This window comes from Equus quagga, chromosome 8 (genome assembly GCF_021613505.1).
Source record: "Equus quagga isolate Etosha38 chromosome 8, UCLA_HA_Equagga_1.0, whole genome shotgun sequence".
NCBI lineage: Eukaryota > Metazoa > Chordata > Mammalia > Perissodactyla > Equidae > Equus > Equus quagga.
The window spans coordinates 119,611,910-119,637,705 of record NC_060274.1 but is presented as its reverse complement, the minus strand read 5'-3'; the positions used below and the strand labels follow the sequence as shown (position 1 = coordinate 119,637,705).

The 25,796-nt window shown below is 42.7% G+C and overlaps 1 pseudogene and 1 gene segment (V, D, J or C); both read right to left on the bottom strand.

Moving 5' to 3' along the window:
* Window positions 1-19,862: 19,862 nt before the first annotated feature.
* Window positions 19,863-20,423, bottom strand: LOC124243362 (T cell receptor beta variable 10-3-like). The segment is given in 2 exon segments: window positions 19,863-20,242; window positions 20,352-20,423. Coding segments are annotated over 2 exon segments (429 nt in total).
* A 2,650-nt stretch (window positions 20,424-23,073) lies between these two features.
* Window positions 23,074-23,608, bottom strand: LOC124243361 (T cell receptor beta variable 5-5-like; annotated as a pseudogene).
* Window positions 23,609-25,796: the final 2,188 nt, after the last annotated feature.

Here is a 25,796-nt window from a genome sequence, read left to right as displayed (position 1 = left end):
GAATTCTCTAACACGGTTTGTCTTACAGGGGTTGAATTCATATCGTGCGCAGTGAGCTGACCTGAGAGCTTGTATTTCTTCCATAGGTCTTAATGCCATGTTATATTCCTTGTCTGTAGCACAGTGATTCATGTCCTAGCAAGTATCTAAAGAAAATGCATAAGGAATCTGACATTTATTGAAACCTTAAACTGAGAAATTCATTGTAAACAAAAAATTATGTTTTTTTTCCTTAGAGAAGAAAATATTAGTTTCTTAGAAAAGTCTGACGTACATTGCTGGTAATCATAGTTTGACTTTCATTCTCTAACATAGCTCTCAACAGTTCTTCCATAATTTAAATAGGACTTTCTTTCACTTATAGAGTAATAGTAGTCGTAAGCTCATTTTCTCTCATCACTGTTTGGAGAGGGGAGTTAGATAAAAACATGAGAGTAAGGTTTTCAAACAGTAATATGAGGACATGAGTTTCTTGACCTAGTCTCAGATTAACTGGACGTGTTGGAGTGTATTAATTTCCTTTGGCTGCTATGACAAATTACCACAAACTGGATTGCTTAAAACAATAGAGAGTATTCTCTCACAGTCTGAAGAAGAGAAATCCAAAATCTGTATCACTGGGCTGAAACCAGGGTGTCGTCAGAACCCCGCTCCCTCTAGAGGCTCCAGGAAAGAATGTGTTTCTTGCCTCTTCCTGTCTCTGGTAGCTGCCAGGACTCCTTGGCTTATGGCTGCATCACTTCAATCTCTGCCTCCATGGTCACATTGCTTTTTCTTCTTCCAGCTCTGTCAAATGTCCCTCCGCCACCATTTTATAGGAATACATGTGATGTCACTAGGGCCCACTTGGATAATCCAGAATAATCTTCCCATCTCAAGGTCCTTAACTTAATGGCACCTGTAAAGCACATTTTTTGCCATATAATGCAACATTCACAGGTTCCAGGAGTGAAGACCTAGAAATATTTGGATGGGGAGATTGAGGTCATTATTCAGCATACCACACTACACAAAATATTTTCTTGATGAGTTTGGAAATTTTCATAAGAATTATTTTCCTGTAATACTAATGAATCAACTTTAGTCCTTTGTATGCAAATCTGTAACTGGCATTCTTTTCACTGTTAGGCTTCAGTGTTTGCCACCACACAGAAACTAGCTGTGGTGGAGTCTGTGTGACCCCAGCATGCTTGGGGGCTGTGTGCAGAGGAGACTGAAGAGGCAGTGTGTACATTTGGAACTGGTAGAACTAAACATCTCGGGAGGCATCACTGTGGACTCTATGTCCATGAATCAGGCAGCTGACAGTGGACCCACAGCTTTCTAGGATGGCTGACACAAGCATGCAGACAGCAGTGGACAGTTATGGCTACATTGACGAGGCAGACCCCCATTACACAAGGCCCCCATTACACATACAGAATTCAAACATTCCTGAAGACAAGATTCAAAAACACCCAAAGAAAAAAGTTTCTGATCTACCATGTTTCCATTCTTTTAGTCATTTGTGTGTGTGTTGTGGAAATGATAAAGTGGAATGTTACATGTAAGTTGAAACTACTAGTACTAAAAATTAATCTCTGGGAATGTAAAATGGTACAGCCACTCTGAAAAATAATTTGGTAGTGTCCATAAAAAGTAAGAATGCACTTATGGTATAACCCAGCAATCTCACTCCTGGGCATAAATTTATACCAGAGAATAGAGAACTTAAGGCCACACAGAATTCTGTACATAAATATTTATATACAGCCACTTTACTTGTAACAGTCAATAAACAGAAACAACCAAAATGTCCTACCATAGATGAACGAGTAAACAAACTCTAGTACATTTATGCCATGGACTGCTACTCAGCAATAAAAAGAAAACAATGAGCTATTTATAAAAATGACAGCTTGGACCCATCTCAAGTGCAATAAACTGAGTAAAAAAGCCAATCTCAAAAAGTCACCTACTGTATGATTCCATTTATTAAACACTCAAAAATGATGGCATTATAGATCAGTGGTTCCCAGGAGTTAGGGAAGGTAGGGGTGTGTGTGTGTGTGTGTGTGTGTGTGTGTGTGTGTGTGTGACTACAAAGTGAAGGAGATTTTGTGGTGTTGGAATAGTTCTGTATCCGCACTGTGGTGGTGGTGGTGGTTATCTGAGCCCACATATGTCATAAAAATAACCCAGAATTGCTGGCACACTTGATGCCCATGTCAACTCCTGGTCTTGACATATTAGTGTAATTATGTGAGATGTGAAATTGGTGAAAACTGGATAGAGGGTATACTGGACTCCTTTGTTCTACTTTGCAACTTCCTATGAATCTACAACTATTTTTAGATGAAAAGTTTTAAAAAACTAAAACTTTGAAAATGTGAAAAAAATTGTTATAATTAGGAAGACACTTATGGAAAACTCATAATGAGAATGATTAGTAGAAATTGGAATGGTCTGGGCAGTTCTAAATCTGTAACCATGGCCTGTTCAGCCACTCTGATCATCCTGATGGTGAAGGGGGGACTTCTAACCATAAGTGAAGATACTCCAGGCTAGATAACCATCACTGTGCAATGCTGCACAGTTTTAAGCTTACATCATCACTTGAAAGCTCAGTGGGTAACATTCATCCTCAATCTTGGACTCAGTCATCATCTGTGACAATTTGTGAGGAATGCCATGAACCAGCCCCCAATTGCCTTCCTACAGACAGTTTCCTAATGTGATTCCTCATTTTATTTTGTTCTCCCCTTCCCTGGGGACAGTAAAACACCAAACCCAGGTCCTTGTGCTAATGGGAAGGAGCCTGGGAAGACTGCTACAAGGGCTGGGGGCTGGAACCAGAAAGGGAAGCAAGGGTTTCTGCACAGAGAGGGGGTGACTCTGCAGCGCTGTGGTTAAGCTGCTGGCACAGAGGTATACAGCTGCATCCCCGGGTTCTGTGCGCTGAATCTTCAGAGTAGAGAATGATCCGTTAGGCATCTCAGCTGAGAATCGGTCGTTTGGCATCCCTGTCTTGTCCATAGGAGCTTGATCACGGAAGTAAATCAGGAACTCCAGTCCCTTCACTAAGGTCTGTCTATACCAGAAAACGGTGTCATGGGTAGAAATTGGCTCACATGTCAGAGTTACTGTTTGTCCCATCTTTGTCAACTGGTGCCTAGGTGTCTGGATGACTCCAGCATCTGTGGGCTCTGTGGAAGGGGACAGAGTTTGGGAACAGATTAAGGAACACAAATGGAATCATAACTGGGAATATCCAACAATGCAGATTATTTCTAGGGACTCACCTACTCCCAGGAGACAAAGGGCCACACAGCAGAGAAGCCTGGTGGCCATGGCAGGGTGGGGCAAGAGGAGGTTTCACCCTGAAGAGGCCCTTGTGGGCATAAGCAGAGGGGCGGGGACGTTGTTGTCAGTCTTTTCTCCACAAAGAGGAGAGTGGCCTGGCAGTGACATTGCTCTCTGTCACTGCTCAGAGGGCCTCCTTCCAAAAGTGAACATCAAACTTCTACAAAGATAGACTGGAGTATGTCATAACTATTCTGGGACATGGTTGGCTCATTTACAGACTCCAGCACCTCCATCTATTGTCACTTCTCACAGCCACAGGGTTTCTGCCATTCTACCCCCTCTGAGTATCAGATATCAACCCTCTGCTGGTATTTCCACTTGGTTTGCCACCAGCACTTCAAATTCTGGACATCAAGACAGTGTTTTCTAAATCTCAAGGCCTTCATCACTGCTCTCACTGGCAATCCCTATCATCCAGACACACAAAATCAAGATAAGTCCTTGCTGAGTTAGAGCTTTGCCCCAGATCCCTCCCAGACGCATTTTGACTTGGCCACAGTGCTCATTACCAAGGGCCTTCAATGGAAGCCCTGGGAAGAGAGAGGATTGTGAAGATGGTATTCCTAGTGAAGGTTAGAGACCAAGGCCCCTGTGCTGTGTGATACCTACCCCCAGCCCACAGCACAGTTCCTCCTGTATTTCTGCATCTCTCTATCTACCACATAGTGGGTCCCATTTGACTTCTCCACGGTAAAGCTCAAAATTGTTTTAGTCCTTCAGCCACTGGTGTGGATTGTGCAGTAGTAAATAAGGGCTTTACCTTTCCTTGAAGATCCACCATAAAGCCTCTCCAACTAATTCTAATCTTCTTCTTACATCTAGCAAAGCTCTAGAAGGCTCTTCAGTGATTAACACCTGACTTGCTCCCTACACTAAGGCAATCAGTACCCACAGATTAACTTTTTCTGGTGGTAGAGATGAACATCTGTAAAATGGCCTGGTTCTGGGATATGGATAATAATAAGATTTATGCCCATAGAGAAGATGGTATATATTAGTTCCATGTTTTTGGCGTTGACACAGAGCTACATTCCCTCAACTCCCCAAGCCTGGCATGATGAGAGAGAGAAACACATCATGAGCTACTTGGAAGTTATGATCATGAAGCTTTCGTAATAGTAGAGACTCTGCTGTGCTCACTCCTGGTCCAGTGTTTGCTTGTTTCAGGACAGCATTTGCGGCCTGTGGATGAGGAAGGTGGAGCTGGATACAGGGCTTAGCAGGGGCCATAATAGCAGAGACAGGTTGAAAGCGCTACGAATCAGGGCATGGCATTCCAGGCTGGGGATTTCTTACATGTGTCCAGGATTTACCTCCTCTAGGATACAAAAGGTCATGAAATAGGGAAGCTGCGAGCATAAACAAGTTCAGAACGAGAGTGGGCTGGCACATTCCTCAGTGCTCTGATCTTCAGTGGAGGGAAAGATCAGACTTAAAGTCACTCTAGGCCCTGGTAAATATTTCTGGTGACATTACTGTATTTGTGGACTTCTGAAGGTTCAGATCCCTGTGAATTAGAACACAGTCAGGCCTTCCATCTCAGGACCCTGCCTGCAAAGACCTCCTCACAGCAGTAGAATGGGACCAGGTTGAGTCAAGAGGGAAGACTGTTCCAACAGCTTTTCTGAGGTCCCTGACACAGGAGCTGTTTTCCTTTTCCTCTCTCAGGACATACTGTTCTACCCAACCAGCTCCCTCTCCCCCTACTCGTATGCAGGCTCTGAGGTGCCCCACAGAGCATAGACAGATGGCCTTGGAGGCACATTTCCAATATCTTTTCAGTAACGTAGCAGAGAGCTGGCTCATGATCTGCATTAACTTACAGAACAACAAGATTTCTATCAAGGTCACTTGTTCCACTAGGAAGGGGCTTCTGTTATTATGTAGGCACAACGATGGACCCTGCCCTGTCCTCCTGTCCCAGTGAGCAGTATGGGGTGGGGTCCGGCTCTACTAGAATACTGGCCATGATCTTTTAGTGTATCTATGACCCACCAAACACATGTCTCTGGGTTCATGAGACTTGGGTTGGAGGATGGAGCAGAATGAGAATCGTGTGTGCTCTGTTACTTCTCCACTTGTGTGTTTTTCCTATGACACACACAAAAGCTATTTTAATTGGGACTGTATGGCACTAGTGTTGTGTGTATAAGTGGCCTCTTTGCATGGCGACCATCCCAGGCTTGCCCACAATCCCAAGCTCGCTATTGGTCTTAACTAATTTGCCCAAAAGCATCAGTCTTTGTGCCCTGCCTTTCTTTCTCCCACACTTGCTTAGTGTCTGTAAATCAGTTTCATGATTCAGCTACCAAGCTGGAGCTTCTCACCAAGCCACTGCCAGGTAGCTCTCTCAGCTCCTCCCAGAGCCACTGAGTGGTGGTGGAACCACAATGTCTCCTGGTGGCCAGTGGGGCAGGTCACTAGAAACAAGCCCTGTGTCAAGATCCAAAGTGAGCTATGCTGTGTTACATCCATACAGGGTCAATGGGGGAGTTATAGTTGTTGATGTTTTAGGGGTTCAAAACTAACAACTCCTCTTTCTAAGAGTGAAAACACTGGAGCAAGAGAGATTGAAGTCAGATAAATCCAAATGGAAGCTTTGGTGCTGCTGAAGGTAAGACTGAAACGTGTAGATAGGTGGGCTAGCTAGCAGTCCCCTGAATTGAATGTGCAAGCCCTGACTACCCTTTTCCCAGCATCCAGGCTTCCCTACTAAATAGAGTCTGCTCACTAATTTTACTGTAATTCTGAGGCAGGATAACAGACAGCATCTTCCCCACAGGCAGACAAATACAAAGACAGAAGTGAGAGAGTCTGATCTGAGCGTGCCCAGTTCCTTCTTTCAGAAGTCACTAATCAGATAACTTAGTTCTCTGACCACAGAGAAGAATGAGGGGAAAGGAGAGGGCCAGGAACATTGCTCCAGAGAACCCCCCACAAAGGAGAGTGGGAATAAGTGTTTTCCCTAAGGTTCTCAGGATTTGTGTTCTCTTAACACCGTGGACTCAGCCATTGTGCCTGTGATCAGCAAGAGAGAAGTGATCTGTAAGGGGGATTCTGCTCTCACCTTGAGGCTCTCCCTCAGTGTCCATCACTGCTCCTGGGGATGCGCTCCTGGAACCCCAGCTGGGATGTTAAGTTGGGCCTCAGAGGACAGGAAATGGTTCCCAATGGTATAGTCATTAAATAACTCCAAGGCCACACTGGCTGAAATGCTCGAGAATTAGCTTTCCATTCTCCTTTCCCTCCCCAATCTGTCCTGTCATATTTCTCATTATCTCATTGTGACAAAATAGATGATCAACGACATGATTAAATAACATCTTCATGAACTACCACTAGTGTACTAAAATGCCAACAATCAGAGATACCCCAAATTTGAGTATGTACTACTTCCAGTATAAAATTCCTTGTAAGGGCATAGGAAAGACCAAGCTAAGTCATCAATTTTTTTTCATCAACTCTCTCTCTTTTCTCAAATCTGCAATGTTCCAGGCCTTGGCTAGTATTTATTTCCATTACAGCTTTTTATTTCTACAAGAATGATACAAATTTAATTGTTTTATTTCCTTCTGCTATGACCTAATGCTTTAAGAAATATTGTCTTTCCAAAAATTCAAAATGCTGTTAAAATACATCCTGTTCCTGTCCAACACAAGTAGCGTTAGCAATAATCACTGAACTTGACTACTTTCTTTAATTTTAGGTTTGCATCCTGGCCCAAGTCATTAATTTTTTATTGTCATTCTATACTTTTTATCTGTGATCTTCCCCAGTAAGAGATATGAAATTAACATCTGGGTCTTCTTAAACAAGCACTATTACAACAAATATTGCACATCTTCAAATTCCTCTGTTAAGCAATTCCATCTACAAGATATTCTCATTGTTTTGCCTGCTGCTTCTTTAATATGCCCCATTTTTTCTAAGCCTTTCCGAAGAATCATAATTTTATAAATATATTTATAAAATGTTTAAAATATATTTACATATTTTATATTTAATAGTCATGCTCGTTTAAGGCACAGGCCATAACTGATGCTGATATAATATTTGAGTATTTTCAACTGTTCTCTCCAGGAATCGCTGTCAAAACTGTCCAGTTTGTATGGAACTTTTCATACAGGTGTCACTTTGAGAACAATTCCATCTTCCTCTGGGGAGTCCTTCCAATGTGCCCTCTGAGATCCTGCATTTTCTTCCTTATTAGGCTTCTTTGGGCCCATTTATCCTGTCTTCCTTAATAACAACTAAGAAAACATCGCTCTCTTTTCTAATAACTTCTTTGAGAGCAATTGAACCCAAATGTGTTTCCTCCTACTTTAAATCTGTCTTTCCTGGCCTCGACGCCCGCCTTTTCCTTTCCACGACAATACTAAGTCTTTGAAGAGTTTAGCACTTCTAAGGAAAACTCTTTCTTCCTCCAGTTTAATGAATCTATATTTTTAATTTTGTTTGCAATAGTTTATAAGTAGTTAAAAAAAAGCTGGTCCCAAATTTCTTGTATTTAAATCCCCTTTCCACCAAATATTTGGTGTATGACTTCCAGAAAATTACACAAATTTTTCTTCTTCAGTTTTTTCATCTGTAAAAGGCAGTACTAACTGAATGTTTCTAGCTTGTAGTGGAATGCCCAACCCATAGTATGAACCATTTATGAACTTTCTACTGTAAATATTCTTCCTTTGTTCCTGTCCTGATGGTTAGAAGGCAGAATGATTTCAAAGCACTATAATGTCTCATCCATTCTGTTAGGAAATTTGAATTCTATGCTACATAGTATTTTAGACACGTCTTCTTTTAATTGTCTTCTAAGCTTATGTAATAACATCGTTATTATCTTTGTGTATACATGATCTAAGTTATTTCTCCTTGAGAGTCTTCCTTATTACTTTTTTCTTCAAGAGAGAGGGCCTGGCCAATTTCTCTTACTATCACATGCAGTGAATTATTTCTGTCTGGGAGTTCACCAGTTACTCATGGTTCACTCTCTTTGACTTCCAGGAAAGTCTGGGAAATATGAATCCTCCCATCACAAGCCACCTAATGAAGCTATTTCAGTGGATGTCTTCTTGCTGTCTCAAAGACTCAATATCAGACTTGACCTTGAATTTTTAATCTCTTACCAGCGAATGAGGAGTTTATCACCAACCAGGATCTCAGAAAATATCCAGACAAGAGTAGCTGCCATCATATAGCACTATGTTATGGAAAACCCAGACCTGCGGCGGTGACACCCAAAATAGATAGTCTGCATTTGAATTGAGGAACGGGGATGGGAATAGGCCTATTACTAACCCCAAATAAATCTGCTGGATATTATGAGTACAGAATTAGAACAATCTAATGGGACAATTAAAAGGACACGTTCTTTCTACATGTGTAGCAATTAAACTTCCATACTACATTTTTTGGGAAGGACTATTGTCAAATTTGTACTTACGTGTCCAAGAATGACAAAGGATTCGTGAATGAGTCTCAGTGAAAGCTAATGGCCACAACCAGGAGTGACTCAGACACACCGGAAATAGCTAAGAAGATTTGATACACAAGTAGAAACTGAGGGAGCTGAGAAGGGATCAGAATGTAAAATAAGACCATATAAGAGAATAATTATAACCATTCAGAATGGATTGCAGGTGTTATGTGGAAATTTCTGGCATAAATCAGAAAAAAATATACAAATTTGCATGTTAAGGACACATGATCAGGAAGGAAAGAGGATGCAGTAAGACTGGACAGCTCTACACGCTTTTAGATATCTATCTGCACTCACATAGACAGTGTGGTGTCCATGTTCATTGTTCCAGAGCAGACAGCAGAGGAGTCCCCATCAGCATCCTGTGAGCCCACACTTGCCTTCAGCTGTACTGGCCTCTGTTGTCTGTTCTCACTCAGGCCTGGGCTCTCCTAAGGCAGGACGGAGCCATGTCCCAAAATTCTAAAATTGGCATCTGCATCTAATGTATTAAATTATCTGCTTTACCCACATTTGAGATACTCTTTGAGTGTAATGAAGAAGCCCCAAATAAATGTTAAGATGATATTAACATTATAAAGTCATGTCCACAATCATAGTAAAGCAGTTTCTGTTACAATCAGGAAAATTGTAGTGGGGACATTCTGTGAACAGCTTAGAGTGAGAAGAGAGTGGAGAGGGCTGAGCAGCCATCATCAGGGCTCCCTCCATTCAGATGGGGATGGCCAATGCAGGAAGGCAGAAAATTCCACAGTGAGGGTCATTAAGGTGGATCTTACCTGTGTGGTGAGTTTTGAGCCTACAATTTGTGAGGAATCCCTGAAACCCATTTCCTACAGTATTTCCTACACAAGATTTTCTAGGCTGATACTTTATGATTTTCTGTCCTTCTCATGCCCCAAACCCACTCATCTCTCTTGGTGAGAGAGGAGCAGAGAAAACCTTTGCTTGGGAAGGCTGGGTGCTGGAGCAAGAAGGGGAAGCTCAAGGGTTTCTACACAGGGAGAGAGTGACTCTTCAGTGCTGTGGCTAAGCTGCTGGCACAGAGGTACACAGCTGAGTCTCTGGGTTCTGTGCAGTGGATCTTCAGAGTGGACAATGACCTGTTAGGCATCTCAGCTGAGAATCGGTCCTTGGACCTCCCTTTCTGGTCTATAGCAATTTGATCATGGAAGTAAAATAGAAACTCCAGTCCCTGCACCGAGGTCTGTCTGTACCAGAAAAGGGCAGTGTGGCTTGAAATTGGTTCACGTCTCAGAGTTACTGCTTGTCCCATCTTTGTCACCTGGTGCCTGGGTGTCTGGGTGACTCCAGCATCTATGGGCTCTGTGTAAGGGGACAGAATAAGAAAAATATTGGAGTCACAAGAGGGAAACCAAGTAGAAGGATGCCAAATATTCTGGGGACTCACCTACCCCCAAGAGACAAAGGAGCACACAGCAGAGGGCCCAGGTACCCATGGCAGGGTGGGCAGATGTGAAACAGCTCAGATCAGGGCCCTTGTGAGCATGAGCAGAGAAGTGAGTTTTTGAGACATTTTATCCCCATAAGATGTGTCTGTCAGTGACATCACTGAATGAGCCACCACCCCCAACTCATGGGCTCCCTTTCAGAGAAGGAAGCTACAAGATGAATCAGGCAGGACCGAACTCAATTAAAATTAATCTGAGATACAGATTTACACATCCAGAGGCACCCTGCAGATTTGTTTTAGATTCACCAATTCCAAAATAGGATAATTTCAGAATTAATTTTAGAATTAATTATTCTTCTCTTTTATACCAGAATGGAATAATTTTGGTATCTTCAGTTTCAAAATAGAGAATAATACCTTGTGTATACTAACTCTATCCAGAGCCTGGTAACTTTTTTCATTTGAACCTCAAACGCCAAGTATTCAAAGAGGAATTCATTGTATCATTGCAAGTCAGCCTCTCTGAGCATTCTCATATTCCTCTCCCTGGCGGCCCAATGGTCTTGGTCATATACACACACTCAGAATCATCCATCAGTTGGTTAGAAGTTGAGCTCTGAGTTCTCCAGGAAAAACAAGAATACCAACTGCATTGTCAGGGCTTCAGGGGCTGAGTTGATGCCATGAGAACTGATTCCATTTGATTCCAAATGATTGTACTTGAAAGCTCTTATTTGCGGTGAAAGACCTCTCTGAATTTATTCATCCTTGAGCTTCATTAAATTCCCAAAGGCCATGGCATAGAATCACCCATATTTCTCTATCTCCACCATGAAATAAGCAGAGGAGTTTCTTATTCTTGAAAATTTGCAAATAAAATGCTCTAGAGTTGATTTAAATCTCATTCTTACTCCTGGAAAAGCTCAATCTTTTTAATTGTTCATTGTTCACATCTGGTCTTTTCCCCAGAAAAGGAGCCTGGTGCTATAAGCCCACTCCCTCTCGTGAAGGAGGTTACCAATTGCTGAGAGAAGCCTCTGATTCTTGGGTTGGTCAATCAAGTTATTTGCTAACCAAGAAGAAGGACCAGTTCAAGTCCATATTTTGTGGTTACACAGAGATATACTGCTGAGCCCCCTGGAGCTGAGGAGCACGTGCCAATTTTAAAAAGCAGTTAATTGGCAGGCTGTATTGTGTGACCAGAGGCACCTGCTTCCCTTCGGGGGCCTATCCCATTGGTTTCTCTTGGACCCAGAATGTAAACTGTGGCCATTAGTCTGTTTGCAAAAAATCACTGATTGTTCCTTCCCTGTTACTATGTACCTAGTTTTGGCAGGGAGAATGATAGTTCCCCAATGATGTCCATGTCTAACCCTTGGAATTGTGGTTGTGTTATATTATGTAACAAGGGGGAATTAGGTTTCCAAACGGAATCAGGTTGCTAATCAGCTGATCTTAATACAGAGAGAGTAGCCTGGATTTTCCAGGTGGGCCCAGTGTAATGACAGGACCTAAAATGAGGAAGGAGGAGGAAGAGGCAGAGTTAGTGATGCAGCATGGAAACCACTCGACTGTCATTGCTGGCTTTGAAAATGGAAGGGGGGCACAAGACAAGGAATTCTGGTGACTTCTAGAAGCTGAAAAAGGTAAGAAAACAGATTCTCCCCTAGAGCCTCCAGAAGGAACGCGGCCCTGCTGACATCTTCAGTTTAATCCCGTTTGATCCATTTTGGACTTCTGACCTTCGAAACTGTAAGATAATCTGTATGTTTTTTTAAGCCACAGAATGTGTGGTAATTTGTTAGCACAGCAATAGGGATCTAATAAATCATGGTATCCATGGGACCACAGGTGAGAGAGGCAGTAGCTAGATACAAGGTCTGGGGGAGACTGATGCACAGTCTGTAGGAAGAACTTGAATCAGGCCAAGGGAAGCCCAGGCAGGAAACTTCTTATCTCTGCCCAGACCTCCTCTGCTTCCAAGGGACACAAGGGAGTCTGGAGTGAATGACAAAGTCAGAACTACACTGTGGCATCTTCCTGCTGAGAGAAAAATTTCCTGGGGAGAAATTCCATTGTGCTGGTTGACCCCAGTCCCTGCCTGATGAATGAGTGTGCAGTGCTGTCCCTGTGACTGTCAGCTCCCCGGGGCCAGCCTCCCTCTGATGTGGTCCAGGGAAGCACCAGCACTTCTGCTCTACACTCCACAGCACAACACAGCAGCGGGGCTGGCCTGGGCCTGTCTGCTTTTCCCAGCCCAGAACATGCAAGCTTCACCAGCCCAACTGCATCTGAAGCAAACTGAGAGGAATGCCCACTGCTAGCACACCTACCATTCAGAGCCCAGTTCAGAGCTCCATTCAGAGCAACAGCCATCTCCACAATAGACGGAGAAGGGTTGGACTCTAAATCCTTCATTCTCAGCCATCATTCAAGACATCTGCAACTTCCTACATCTCTCTCCTAATCCTCTCCTTCCAGGGAGCTGTCTCAGCCTCTCCACATGGACTCTAGACAACAACGCAGCCGCAGTGCCTCCTAGTGGCCAGTGGGCAGAAACCGCACAAATGTGTTCTCTTGCCAGGACGAAAGGGGAGCTATGCTTTGTTTCACTGAGTACAGGGGACATGGGTATTATGATTTGTTGGTGTTAGAGGGCCAATAAATAATATTGTCTTATTATGACCTAAAGTGGAACCACTTGAGAGTTAGACATTGGAGTTGGAGGTGATAGTGTGAGTTTTAATGTTAGTAAATAACAGGGCTCAGATGTGAAACCAAATGGGCTGGCTAACACTATGCTGAATCAGAATTTGATTCATTTTCTCTCCTCTCCAAACTACAGGCTGACCCTGTATGGAAAAGAAAGTTCTCCACTAATCTTAGTGCATGTTGAGAAACACACAAGAATCGCTCTCTTCTCTCGGTAGCCAGGAAGAAGGCAAGGAAATGAAGAGAGACTAAAATAAATTATCTTATTATCGCTTCATCTTATTTCCCTTCTCATAGAGAAGATTCGGCAAAGAATAGGAAGGTTAGAACAGGGGGATTACTTTCGGGAAATGCCCCAAATGGAGGATGTGGAATAAAGTGTTGTCCCAGGAAATTGGATTTAAGTGGGAAAGACGGATGATCACATGTCAATTATTCTCCTCAATTCCAACGACTACTCCTGGGGTAGACTCATAAAAAATAGCACAAATGTGTCACAATGTGTCACAACAGTGCAGCAATTAAATGAATTCCAAGTCATTCTGTACTAGAATCAATTCTCAATATTCACTCCCAATTTATTTTCCATCTTACCACATGGTCCATTGAACCATAACCAAAGGTTATGCGATAAAAGTAAAAAAGAATAAAAAATGACAAAAACAAACAGATGTCTCAACTTGGTTATAAATATCCTTCAGGTTTTTAAAAATTCTTTTGTGAAATTAAAGTTTAAGTGTAACATCTCTATGCCATTTAAGTTACATATCAAATACATCATAGATTAAGAATCTAACATTAATTTTTATTTAAAATTACAAATAAAATTTTTTGACCTTAATCCCACTAATTACAGATGAGAGCACTCAATCAACCCTTCTGTTGCTATTTAACCAGTCAGATAAAATAACAACATCAGAAACTTATACTAACTAATGTCTTAAAATGTAGTGAGGGACGCTAGGCTGGGTCCTTGGGAGGGTGAGGCACCAAAGGGGGGAGCTCAGCAGTCCCTATACCCTGACTCTGCCCTCACAAGGTGACTCACAGGCCAGGGGGACAAAAGTCACAGCAAATGTGGAGCATTGAAGAACTCAGTGTACAGAGGAGCTGGAGGGAGAGCTGTTCTCTAGGGGATCCGGGACAGCTCACACGTGGAATTCTGATTCAGGCGGCCCCAGACTGTTGATACACTCATGCACTTGGCAGAAGCAAAATAAAATTCTCTCTGGAGGAAGGTCCGTGTCCATCCTAGGCAAAAATTATTTCCACAAGTCTAGTGTCTGACACAAAGTCAAAGATAATCAGATTCATAAAGAAAAATACAAACATCATGACTGAGGAACAACAGAGAAAGTAAATCAACAAAAATCGCCCCACAAAGATTCCAGATGTGAGAATTGGTCAGACATATTGAAACAACTACGTTTCCTATGTTTAAGGAGAAAAATAATAATCTTGGAAAATGTTATTAGAGAATTAATAACTATAAAATGTGACCTAGCAGGTTGGAGACAGAACCAAATGAACATTCTGGCAAGGAGATGGTGGGCAGCTATGTTCATCACTGACTGAGGTTTTGTCAGACAAGTGAATTGGGTGGAGGTGTGGGCAGAGGAGTTGAGACAGACAACAAGTGAGTGGACATACGGTAGGATCTGCAGTCCCAGTTGGATCAGGAGGGAAATGAAGCTCGCAGTCCTGGGGGGCAGTGACAGTGCCTTCAGGGGAATCTCAGTGAGCTGCTTCCCAAATAGCTCCCAGCAATGTTTCAGAATGGTTTCTAGTGTCATCTCAGAAAATCCAGGCAGAAGGTAGAGTAGAGGATACAGACCTCCTCACAGAGGGTGTGTTATCAGAGGGGGCGATTGTTTCAGGGGCCATTGGTTGTTTCATAAGTTCTTACTAAGGAACATTTTAATGCACTAAGGCACTATTGTAAGTCACTAAGGCAGACCTGGAAACATCCTTTAGAGCCTCTGCACCTGCTGGCTCAGCCTAGAGATGATGTTGAGCTGTGTTGGTTATATTGAAGAGTTAGACCTCTCTGGCATAAGGAGAATTATTTTAAGCTAAGATTTATGTCCAGTTGCCAGGATATCCATCTGTGTGTGTTGCACTGAAGTTGGAAAAGGGTTGAATAAAATAGCTGACATTATTATCATCATCATTAACAATATCATTATCAATACATTTCTAAAAAACAGGAAAAAAATGTTTCCAAACACATGCTATGTGTTGAGACTTTGATGTAGAAAACTTCCTGAGTGAGGGCAGAGAAGAAGTTTGAGAGTGAAGGATATCGATTCAAGTTGTTTAGACAGTGATACGAACACAGAGGGAGAGCCTGCTGTTCACTACTCTCATATTATTGCCATCTGTGTTATTAATGTTTATTAAACATGTTTCGTGATTGCGTATTTTTATAGGAGAACAACCATCACTAGCCCCTGACGGCTGAGTCTGTGATCAGTCACTTTCTGTTTTGCATCTTTGAGTTGTCACCAAGAAGAGTGTTAAATCCTCGAGTCATAATTATTTTCAAACAACATTTTCAGCCCTCATGTTACAAGAAATAATTCATGCCCTCCCTTTATGTGAATCACAGCTTATCTCTGCAAGCCCACTGCTTTCCCCTGATCATGAGGAACAGGGGAAGGGCCCTGTTTACAGCTGCTGTGAGCTGAATAGAGAGAGGAACCATGATGTTTTGTGCACAGGAAGGAAGAGTTTCTGCAAGGCTGTGGCTAAGCTACCGGCACAGAAATACACAGCCGAGTCCCCAGCTCTGGAGGCTGGATCTGGAGATTAGAGTCTCCTCCTTCGGGTCTCTCTGCAGAAAATCGACTCTTAGGCAGCTGTGAATCATCTACTACAGCCACATCCTCAAAGACAATCAGAAGCTCCAGGCCCTGTCCCAGGGTCGGTAGGTACCAGTAAGGGTATGGTGATCAGAATAGGATCACATTACAAAGCCACGGCCCATTTTGTTCTGTGATCTTCTGTCTGGGAGACTGGGTGACTTCACCTTCTGCGAGTTCTGTGGGTGAAAAAAGACAGAATTTGAAAATGAAAAAAGGAAATGATTGGAATAATCACTGGAAAGGTAAAATGCAGACATCTTGGTGTCCTTAGGACTCACCTGCGCCCGAGAGAGAGATGGTCATCCAGCAGAGGAGCCTGGTGCCCATGGTAGGGTCAGGACAGGAATGAGAGGTTCAGCAGGTCAGGGTCCCTGTGAGCATGAGCAGAGGAGGAGGGCATCATCTTCTTTGTCCCCACAAGGTAGTTCCCGTAGTGATATCACAGTCTCCACAAATGCCCACAGTCTTAGACATCAAATGCTGTGCAGTTGGTTTGTTCATTGCTACTGGGAGCACAAGCACAAAGGAAATAAAGCAATTAGACAGTTGGCTTTTGAATTGTTTCATAGACCTTTCCATGAATAGAGTTAGGAAATGTATTATCTTTAAAATAGTAAGTTCATACTGATAACTTCAAATCAATGCAACATTTCTACCTCATCTTTTCCTGTTTCTTAATTATATTTCCCTTCTCTTAGTAAGAACCCTAGTTCCCAGCAATATCAATATATTTACTCAGTTTCTGTCTTCCACAGTATATTAAAAATGTTTCAGACATACGACATACATTAAAACATTACCGACAACCAATCTCCCAGGTGAAGCTCATCCTCAACCTCACTTAGACTCATTGCAGTAAAACTGCTAAAATATGAAGACGAAGAGAAACTCTGAAAAACAATCAGACAAAAAAGATGTTACTTGGAAAGAAGACATGCAAATGGTCAATAAGCACATGAAAAGATGCTGAACATCATTAGCCATAGAGGAATGCAAATCAAAAGCACCAGGATATTCCACTTCATACCTTCTAGGATGGCTATTAAAGAAAAAAAAACAGTGCTGTGAGGATGGGGAGAAAGTGGAACTCTCACGTATTGCTGATGAGATGGTAAAATGGCAGCTGCTGAGAAAAGCAGTTTGGTAGTTACTCAAAGAGTTAAACATAAAATTACCGTATGACCCAGCAATTGCATTCCTTGGTTTCTACCCCAAAGAATTGAAAACAGAAACTCAAACAGATATTTGTAGGCCAATATCATTGCAGAATTATTCACAATAGCCGAAAGGTGGAAACAACTCAAATGTCCATCAACTGATCAATAGATATACAAAGGTGGTATATCCACTCAATGGAATATTATTCAACCATACAAAGGAAAAGAATTCTGACACATGTTAAAGTATGAGTGGACCCTGAAAGCATCATGCTGAGTGAAATACGCAGGACACAAAGGGAAGAATATTATATGATTCTTCATACACGAACTATCTAGAATAGGTAAATTTATATAGACAGAAAATGGATTAGAGGTTACCAGGGCCTAGTCTGGGAGCGGGCAGTAAACAGGGAGTTAGAATGGATTCAGAGTTTCTGTTTGAGGTGATGAAAAACGTTTTGGAAATAGGTAGAGGTGATGGTTGTACATTGTGAATGCCCTTAACGCACTGAAATGTACATTTAAAAATGGTTAAAGTGACAAATTTTCTTGTATATATAAAACCACAATTTTAAAAAAGTTAAAAAAATACATAGTACCATTTAAAAATATACGACAACTGAATTCTTCATGATGGAATCTAAAGATAGTGAAAGGATCCTAAGTGATTTGAATATTTTGATAATTTTTCTACAAGTGCTGTATGTTAGAGTATATCCCACAAAGGTTTTCTGATATAGCTATAGTTTTCTTTTGTGGTTTAAGAGAGTTTCCACTAGTCCATATCTTTGCTCAAATTTCAGACTGTCACTCTTTTGAAAATATTCCTGTCTAGTAAGTTTGAATGCATAACTTATTGTCCAGTTTGCAACACTTTGATTCTAAGTTATGCTGAGAATCTATTCATATGTTTAGTGATAATTTATGTTTATTCTTCTGTGGATAACCTGGATGAAGTATTGCCATTTTTATTGGGTTGTCTTTTCCTTATGAAGTAATGAGAATTCTTTATTCATTCTAGATACTAACTCTATTAGACAAGGTCAGCCATGCTACAGAAAACAGAACAAATCCTAAAATCTCAGAGATTTACTCTGTAAAATTCTGTTTCCCATGACCGCAAAGCCCTTTGCGCATGAACAGCTTTCTTCAATGTTTGCCCATCAAATTATGATCGAGTGAGCCAGTCTGCTTCCATATTGTAATCAGGCAACCTGCAACAGGTACTTTCCAAGTTCAGCAAGGCATGGAACAGAGAGCTGAAGGGGCTGTGCAGAGAAGAGCTTACACAGCAGGCCAGAGACAGCTGTGCTTAGAGAGCACCACCTGTGAGGATGACCTTCGGCTGGTATCCGGGAATTTGGTGGTAACCAGCAAATTTGATGGAAACTTTCCTAGCTGAAAAAGGTGGCTCTTTGTGCCTAGACTGTTCGTGCAAACAACACAGTTTATGCTGAACACGGATTTCCTTCTGGAAGACTAGATTTTCAGTGGGCTTGGGTGCCTCTGTGAACCAGTCCCAATAAAAACATAGGCACCGAGCCCCTAATGGCTCCCTTGACAGAAGCATCACACCCATGTTGCTGCCTTTCTGTTGCTGGTGGAAGCATGAGCTCCCTGTGATCCCTCCAGGAGGAAAGGAACATGAGTAAGCCTGCACGCGGATTCCTCCAGACTCCACCTGTGTCTTTTTCCCTTATGACCTGCTGCTGAGTATTTACTGTGTCACTGATAAATCTTAGTCATGACCACAAGTATATTTTGTATCTCATGAGTCCTTGTAGAACATCTCCAAACATGGGAGTACACTGGGGACCCCCATGACAGTGTCACAGGGTATTTTTAAGGGCAAGGCTTGGAACTGGCTTACATAATTTTTACCCACATCCCACTGTCAGAACCTGGTTGTAGGTTCCCAACCCTCCAACTGCAGGTGAGGCTGGAACTCATAAGGAGCCACGGGGATTGGGTGAGCAGGAATAGTCTCTGTCACCCTGATTCTTTACCATTTGTCTGTACTCATCACGTCTTTTCCCAGTCTGTGACTTACATATGGTGTGTTTTGATGTACAAGAGTTTAATTTAATGCAACTGAAATTTTAAATACTTTTTTTTCTTTGTGGTTTGTGTTCTTTTGTGTCTCCACTAAAAAAAAAAGAAAAAAAACCTTCCTCAACTCAATGCCTAAAGCTATTTTTCTTAAATTCTTTTAGTAAAATTTACATTTTACTTCTCACGATTAAGAATAAGTTTGCCTGAAATATATTTTCACGCAAGAATAAAGTAGAGATCTAGAAATAAGAGGGAGGGAACTATGTCCACTGCAGAAGAAATAGCTTATGAAACAGACCCCTAGGGTGGGAAAGAACATGGCGCATATGAAGAACTAACTAATTGTAGATGAGTGTGGCTGGAGCAGAGAGAGCCAGGGGAACTTGTGCAAGATGGTGGTGAAGAGACAGGTGGAGGGCAAACATTATAGGACCTTGTAGGGCTATTGCCTCAGAGGAGAAAGGCTGCCAGGAGCAGAGACCATGTGAGTGAAGGATCATGACCACAAGCTGAGGGTGGTAGAGGGTGAGGAAGGAGTGGATGAGGAAGTCACTGAAGCCCATAGAGGAGGGAAGAATGTGGGGGTTTTGAAATGATCAAGTGAATTTTCACATATCTCAACTAAAAATGCATTTTCCTTTCTGCGTTCAGAAAGAGAGAGAACTACAGAAGAGAGAACCAGCAAGCTAAGGATGTTGGAGTGACCTCCAGTCAGGCTGAGACTGGCCTGAGGATGGACTCCAGCACTGAGGGTGATATTGCCCACTCCTGGAAGGCCCCCATGCTGGCAGGACCTCTGTGACACCTGTGGAGGCAGGGGCTTCCTGGGGTTTGAGTCAGGCCTCATGAGCACAGGGCACCCCCAGTCTTTCTAAGTACATTTTATGTGCAGAGAGGAGGCAGCTGTGCAGCACTGTGGAGTAACTGCTGGCACAGAAGTACACAGATGTCTGGGAGGGAGTAGCGGACTCCAGTGTGAGGGGGAAATCCTCTATATTTGATCTAGAGACATTGTACCCATCAGGGACTTCTCCTTCTTCAGTTTTGAGAATATCGTATGAATAATGGATCAGCTTCAGCCCATGTCCCAGGTCTTGTCGATACCAGTACATGTAGTCATGCTTCTGAGTCTGGTGACATGTTAGAGTCACCCTCTTCCCTGTCGAAGTGATCTTATGTGGGCTCTGAGTGATTCCAGCACCAGCGTCTACCTGTCCTGTAATAGAGAGGGACAGAGCATGATGTTGTCATTCCAAGAGGAAGGCTTGCACTGAGGTCTTGGGAATTCAGAGAAGGAAGCCCACCTGTGACCGACCAGTACTCACCTGTCCACAGGAAACAAAGAGCCACACAACAGAAGAGCCTGGTGCCCATTTCAGATCCAGGGCAGAATTGCATGTCTTTCAGCTCTGTTTTGTGGAAATAGAACTTGGCCTCTTGGTGACTCAATGATGTCAGCACCCCCAACAAATGCTTGGGCCTCAGAGCTAACCTGCCACACCCCTTGCCCACAGGAAACATCCATTGTTTACATACATACATAATTTAATGTGTAATGGAATGGGAATAATTTCTAAGTCTGTTTTTTGAAGAAATCTTATAAATATACACTTTTCCCCTCACTTTTAGTAAGAAGTTTGTTCGTCTATGCATATTTTGTCCCCATAACAATACAATTCCTTATTTGTATACTGTTATAATTTCTCATAACATTTCTGTTGACTAAGTAACATTCTCATGGCAGTCCTGGTACTTTTGTGAATTCTCTCCTCAAAATTTGCCTCCAAATAACTTTTACTAGTTTTTCTTTTTGCACAACTCTGGATAATTAGATGTCAGCCTGCAGTGATGTTCTCATTTAAAAGAACCGCTTGACATCCAGGAAGTTTTCAGTCTCAAGTTCAGGGTCATTGGAATTTGAAGAATTGTTTTATGTTGTGTCACAATTCACTGACTGATGGGACCCCTGCCATCTGTGCTCAGGTCTCTGTGTTCTCATGGGCAAGATTCCTCCCTTTCTTCCAGGCCAAGGGGACTCCTATGACATAGAGAAGTCCCTGGGACAGAAAGCAGAGGTACTCCCGGCAGGCATGGGAGGCTGTCAGCACAAGGTGAATGGATGCAGACTTGGATGTAACTGTCCCCGCAGCTGAGGCTGAAATCAGAAGTGGGCCAAGGATGTGATGGAGGGCACCAGAGGCTCCTCTCCAACGGTCTCTCTTCAACTGAAACTGTCCCTTCATCTATCAGATCTTTTGTGTGATCTCCAATTGCTCTAAAGCCACAATTTCTGGAAGCACTACACTTTCTTGCCTAGCAGACTTATTATCAAACAGGAAGTGCTGTCAGGAGTCACATTTTCTTTTGCCCTTAAAAGACAACACTTTGTAGTTAATTTCACATCATAGATGGTCAGATGACTGTATTTGCATTTCAGATGACTTTGGACTGGAACATAGGTGAGTCAGGCAAAAGTCATCCATGCCTGCCTTTGGTCCCAGAATCGCACATAGTAAATAATTGCACTAGACCACAGATTTGTCAGAGAGGTAATAGGGAACTGAGATTTCTTGAGCCTATACTTTGTATTAGGCAATTTTTTTTTTATTTGCTTGTGTAAAATCTCTGCCACACACATTTTCCTGGCCTCAGTTAAGAAATGGAAAACTGAGATAAATGATTTCCAAGTCACCAGCCCAAGACAGGTCAGAATATGAAGAGTCGGGGCTCTATCCTCATCAGTGTGTAGCCTCCCAGGTAAGAGATGTTGTGCAAATGATGTGTGTCAGATCTAGGGTTTCGGAAAGGTACTTCTGGGTCAGCGTTCCAATTGTGAAGACACCTCCCTCTACCCAAATGCAGGAAGGGGTGATAAAGCATAGGGGGAGTCAAGATGGGCTATGGCTGAGTCCCACCTCCAATATTTGTCAGCTGTGCCTCCTTTAGCAAATCATCCGAACTCTAACACTCAGTTTGTCACTGTAATGAGGATAAATTGTTCTGCCTTATGTGGTTCTTAAGAAAATTAATTGAAATACTTAAGTATGTGGTGCACAGATAATGAGCAATAACCAAGGGGATTTTGTATAACTTCACATAAAAGGAGTAGAATTAAAACTTTTGTCTGTGTTCACTAATAAACTTGTACGTGCAGGCTCCAATTGTCTACACCATACATTTAATACCTGTGACTCTCAGCTGTTTTCTTCAGTCCCTGACCTGGGCAGAAGTAGCAATTCAAATTTTCTGACCAAAAGTGGTAGACATGAGAACAAGCTTCAGTCTTCAGAGACCCTCCCTCCTCCAGAACTTTCATTGGTTCAGAAGCAGTAATTTCCCGTATTAACTTCCATTCTGCCTGAAATTCCTAGAGGGCTTCTATTTTCTTGGCTGAATCCTCCAATATTCTGGAAACGCCCCTAGTCACTTCACTCCTGCACAGGGGGATATGATGGCCCCACTCTATATGGAACAATGACAGGACAAACACACATTCTCTGGCTTGAAGATATATGTCCTAGGATTTGGCAGACAATAAGCTATAGTGAGCACACACCATGATGGATGACCTGTTCACCACAGCTCAGCTGGTCTTGAAATGTGAGTACAGTGCTCTACCACATCTTATTGACCAAGGCCCAGGGAACACTGGAATTTTAGGGGAACATTGATTTTGGAGGCATGGAGATGTAGGCTTGGCTCCCGCCTCTGACACTTTAAATATGAAATATTTGGAAAGTCTATGACCTACAGCTTCTGTCTGTAAAATGGGTTACTGAGATCTCCTCATCTAGACAGCGGACACACTAATGTCTATCTTGCATTAAAACACATAAAGTTCACCTACACACCAGAACAGAGTAGGAAATTCTGCCGTTTGCTAGAACTTGAAAGGTGATGGCAGAGATGTGAGAATACTCTGTAAATCTGGGGACGAAATGTTCAAGAGTGCTCTGCCTGAGCTCGGCAGGCAAGAGAGAGTGTTAGAGGAGAACTAGAAGCATCCTTGGGACTTGGCCAAGGCCCCCTGCCTCCCTCATCACATGCTCAGCTGGGACAGGAAAGTTTGAGCACAGACAGCCAGGACCTCCGCAGGGCTGTGCCTGAGCTGCTGGCACAGAGATACCAGGCTGAGTCTTCCAGCTCCAAGGAGCTCATGTCCAGCTCAGAGCTATAGTCACTGAACTGTTGAGCTGAGAAGCGATCAGGGATGTTCCCTTTCTCTCTGCTCCTTTTCATAATACTTTATGAGAAACTGGGGTCCCTGCCCCGGAGCCTGCTAGAACCAGCGAACACTGCTGTGTCCAGAGCTGGGGTGGCATTTCAGAACAGCCTTTCCCCCCCGGCCTTTGATTAGGTGTCTGGGGGACTGGATGACCCCAGCATCCACTGGACCTGTGGAGAAAGGAGACAGAAGCTGGAGACCTAGTGCAGGAAGGAGGCTGATACTCCAGCAATAGTCAAGGGTTCAAGGGACATCCCACCTGAGCTCAGAACTCACCTGCTCCCAGGAGACAGAGGACCACACAGCAGAGGAGCCAGGTGCCCCTGGCGGACTCAGGCAGGACAAGGTGGGGCATCTCCCTACTCAGGGCTCTGGCCTCTGGGGAAGAGAACAGATGTTTTGCTCCTCCTTTTTCTCCATTTGGAGGGCTTGCTTGTGATGCCACTTCAGACGTCACTGTCTTTGTGGGCTCCTGTAGGCACTGTGCATCCCATGGACAGGCTCAGCTGATCCAGGCCTTCCCCCCTCTGTCTGGCCACCTGTCGAGTAGGGGGAGCTGATTTTGCTGAGCAAGGCTGACTAGATATTGGGCCAAGTGGCCATCCCCCCACAGCTTCTCTAGTGTCCTCAGAGCAGGTGCTCCTTTCTCTACACCTGGTTTGGATTATCCAGGCCACCCCACTGAAGCCCCATTACACTCTCCACCAAATGTAGTCTCCAAGAGAGGCCTTACTCCATGCAAGGGATGTCCCTGGCTCTCTGCTGTGACAACCACACCTGCCCAACAGTTCTTGTGAGAAGACTATGATGAACAATTCCTATGCCAGCACTAACTCTGATTCACCAAATAATCTCCCTGATGCAGAGACCAAGCCAAGAATGTCTCTCCCTTAACCCTCTGTCTTCCAGACATGATCAACAGCTCATTCAGTGGATCCACAGCACCCTCACGTGGCCAGTTGTGAAGAAGCCTTATTGGCACTACCCAAGCAGGCAGCTACCATCTACATTAGTTGCCAGGATCCCCCAGGACACAGCACAGCTCTTGCTGATTTGATACTCAACTCTCTCAAGCTCACCCTTTGCATGTGATAATGAAGGAGGCACGAAGCAAACATTTTTCTGAAAAAGAATAAAATTTCTAAATCTCGTCAATTAGTGTTCTAGGAAAGGGGATACCAGCCAGTCATTAGACGCCAGCTGCCCTGGCAATGGGCTGGGACCTTGGGTAAAGGGCTCTTTTTGACTCAAGGCCTTTCCTGGAGAAGGCTGAAGGTGGAGCTCTATCAGCCAAAAAGTCTTCAGTCAGCTGGGGAAGTAAACCCAATTCCACCGAGAGGGAACTGCCTATTTATATCTCTTCATTTTTGAACACCCTGTTTCAAACTTTTGCTCTTTCTTTAAATTGGATTACTTGCATTTTTTATTATTGATTTATAGGAATTCTCTATATTATGGATACACACTTTCTCAGATATCTATGTGTCTCTATTTTTTTCTTAATATCTTTTGATGAACAGAATTTAGAATTGTGATAAAGAAAAATTTACTTTTTAAAGATTAGAATATTTTTATCCTCTTTAAGAGATTAAAATGCTCCAAGGTCATAAAGAGGATTTGTTATGTTTTGTTTCAGGATTTCTATAGTTCAGAAGCTTTATATAGATCATTGAGGATGCTGATCCATCTTTTATGAATTTTTGTTTATGGGAAGGGTCAACAAACATTTTCTGTAAAAGGTCAGATAGTACATTTTCAGTTTTGTGCACCGTGCAGTCTCTGTCCCAGCTACTCAGCTCTGCCATTGAGGTGCACAGGTAGCCAGAGACAATAAATAAATGAATGCACATGGCTGTGTTCCGATAAGCTTTATTTATGGATACTGAAATCTGAATTTTGTATATTTTTCATAGGTCACATAATATTATTCCTTTTACTTTTTTCAGCATTTAACAATGTGAAAACCACTGTTGGCTTCTGGGCCGCATGTGAACAGGCAGGGGTTGGACTGGGCCCGTGGGTCTTAGTTTGCCCTCTCCTGGATTGTGGGGTGAGACAAGGACTGAGATGCATTGTTTCTCCATATGATACACAGTTTCTCCAGCACCATTTGTTGTAAAGACAACTTTTCCCTCTTTGTGATGGTTTTACTGTTTGATATAGAGATTACAATATGCATTTTTTAACTTATCATGGTCCACCTGCAAAAGATGTTCCATTAACTGTAGGTTTTTTATAAATGCCCTTTATTAGGGAAGGAAGTTTCTACATACTCCCAACTGGTTAAGAGTTTTTATCAGGAGTGGATGTTGGATTTTATCAAATTTTTTGAGCATCTATAGAGATGATCATATGATTTTCCTTTTTGTAGTATTTGATATGGTAAATTACACTGAGAGTTCTTTGAATGTTAAACCGATTGCACGTTACTGAAATAAATTCCACTTGGTCATGACATCTTATCCTTTTTAGATGTTGTTGGATTCAACATACTGGATCTTAAAAGAATTATTAATCTGTGTTCATAAGGGATACTGATCCTTAG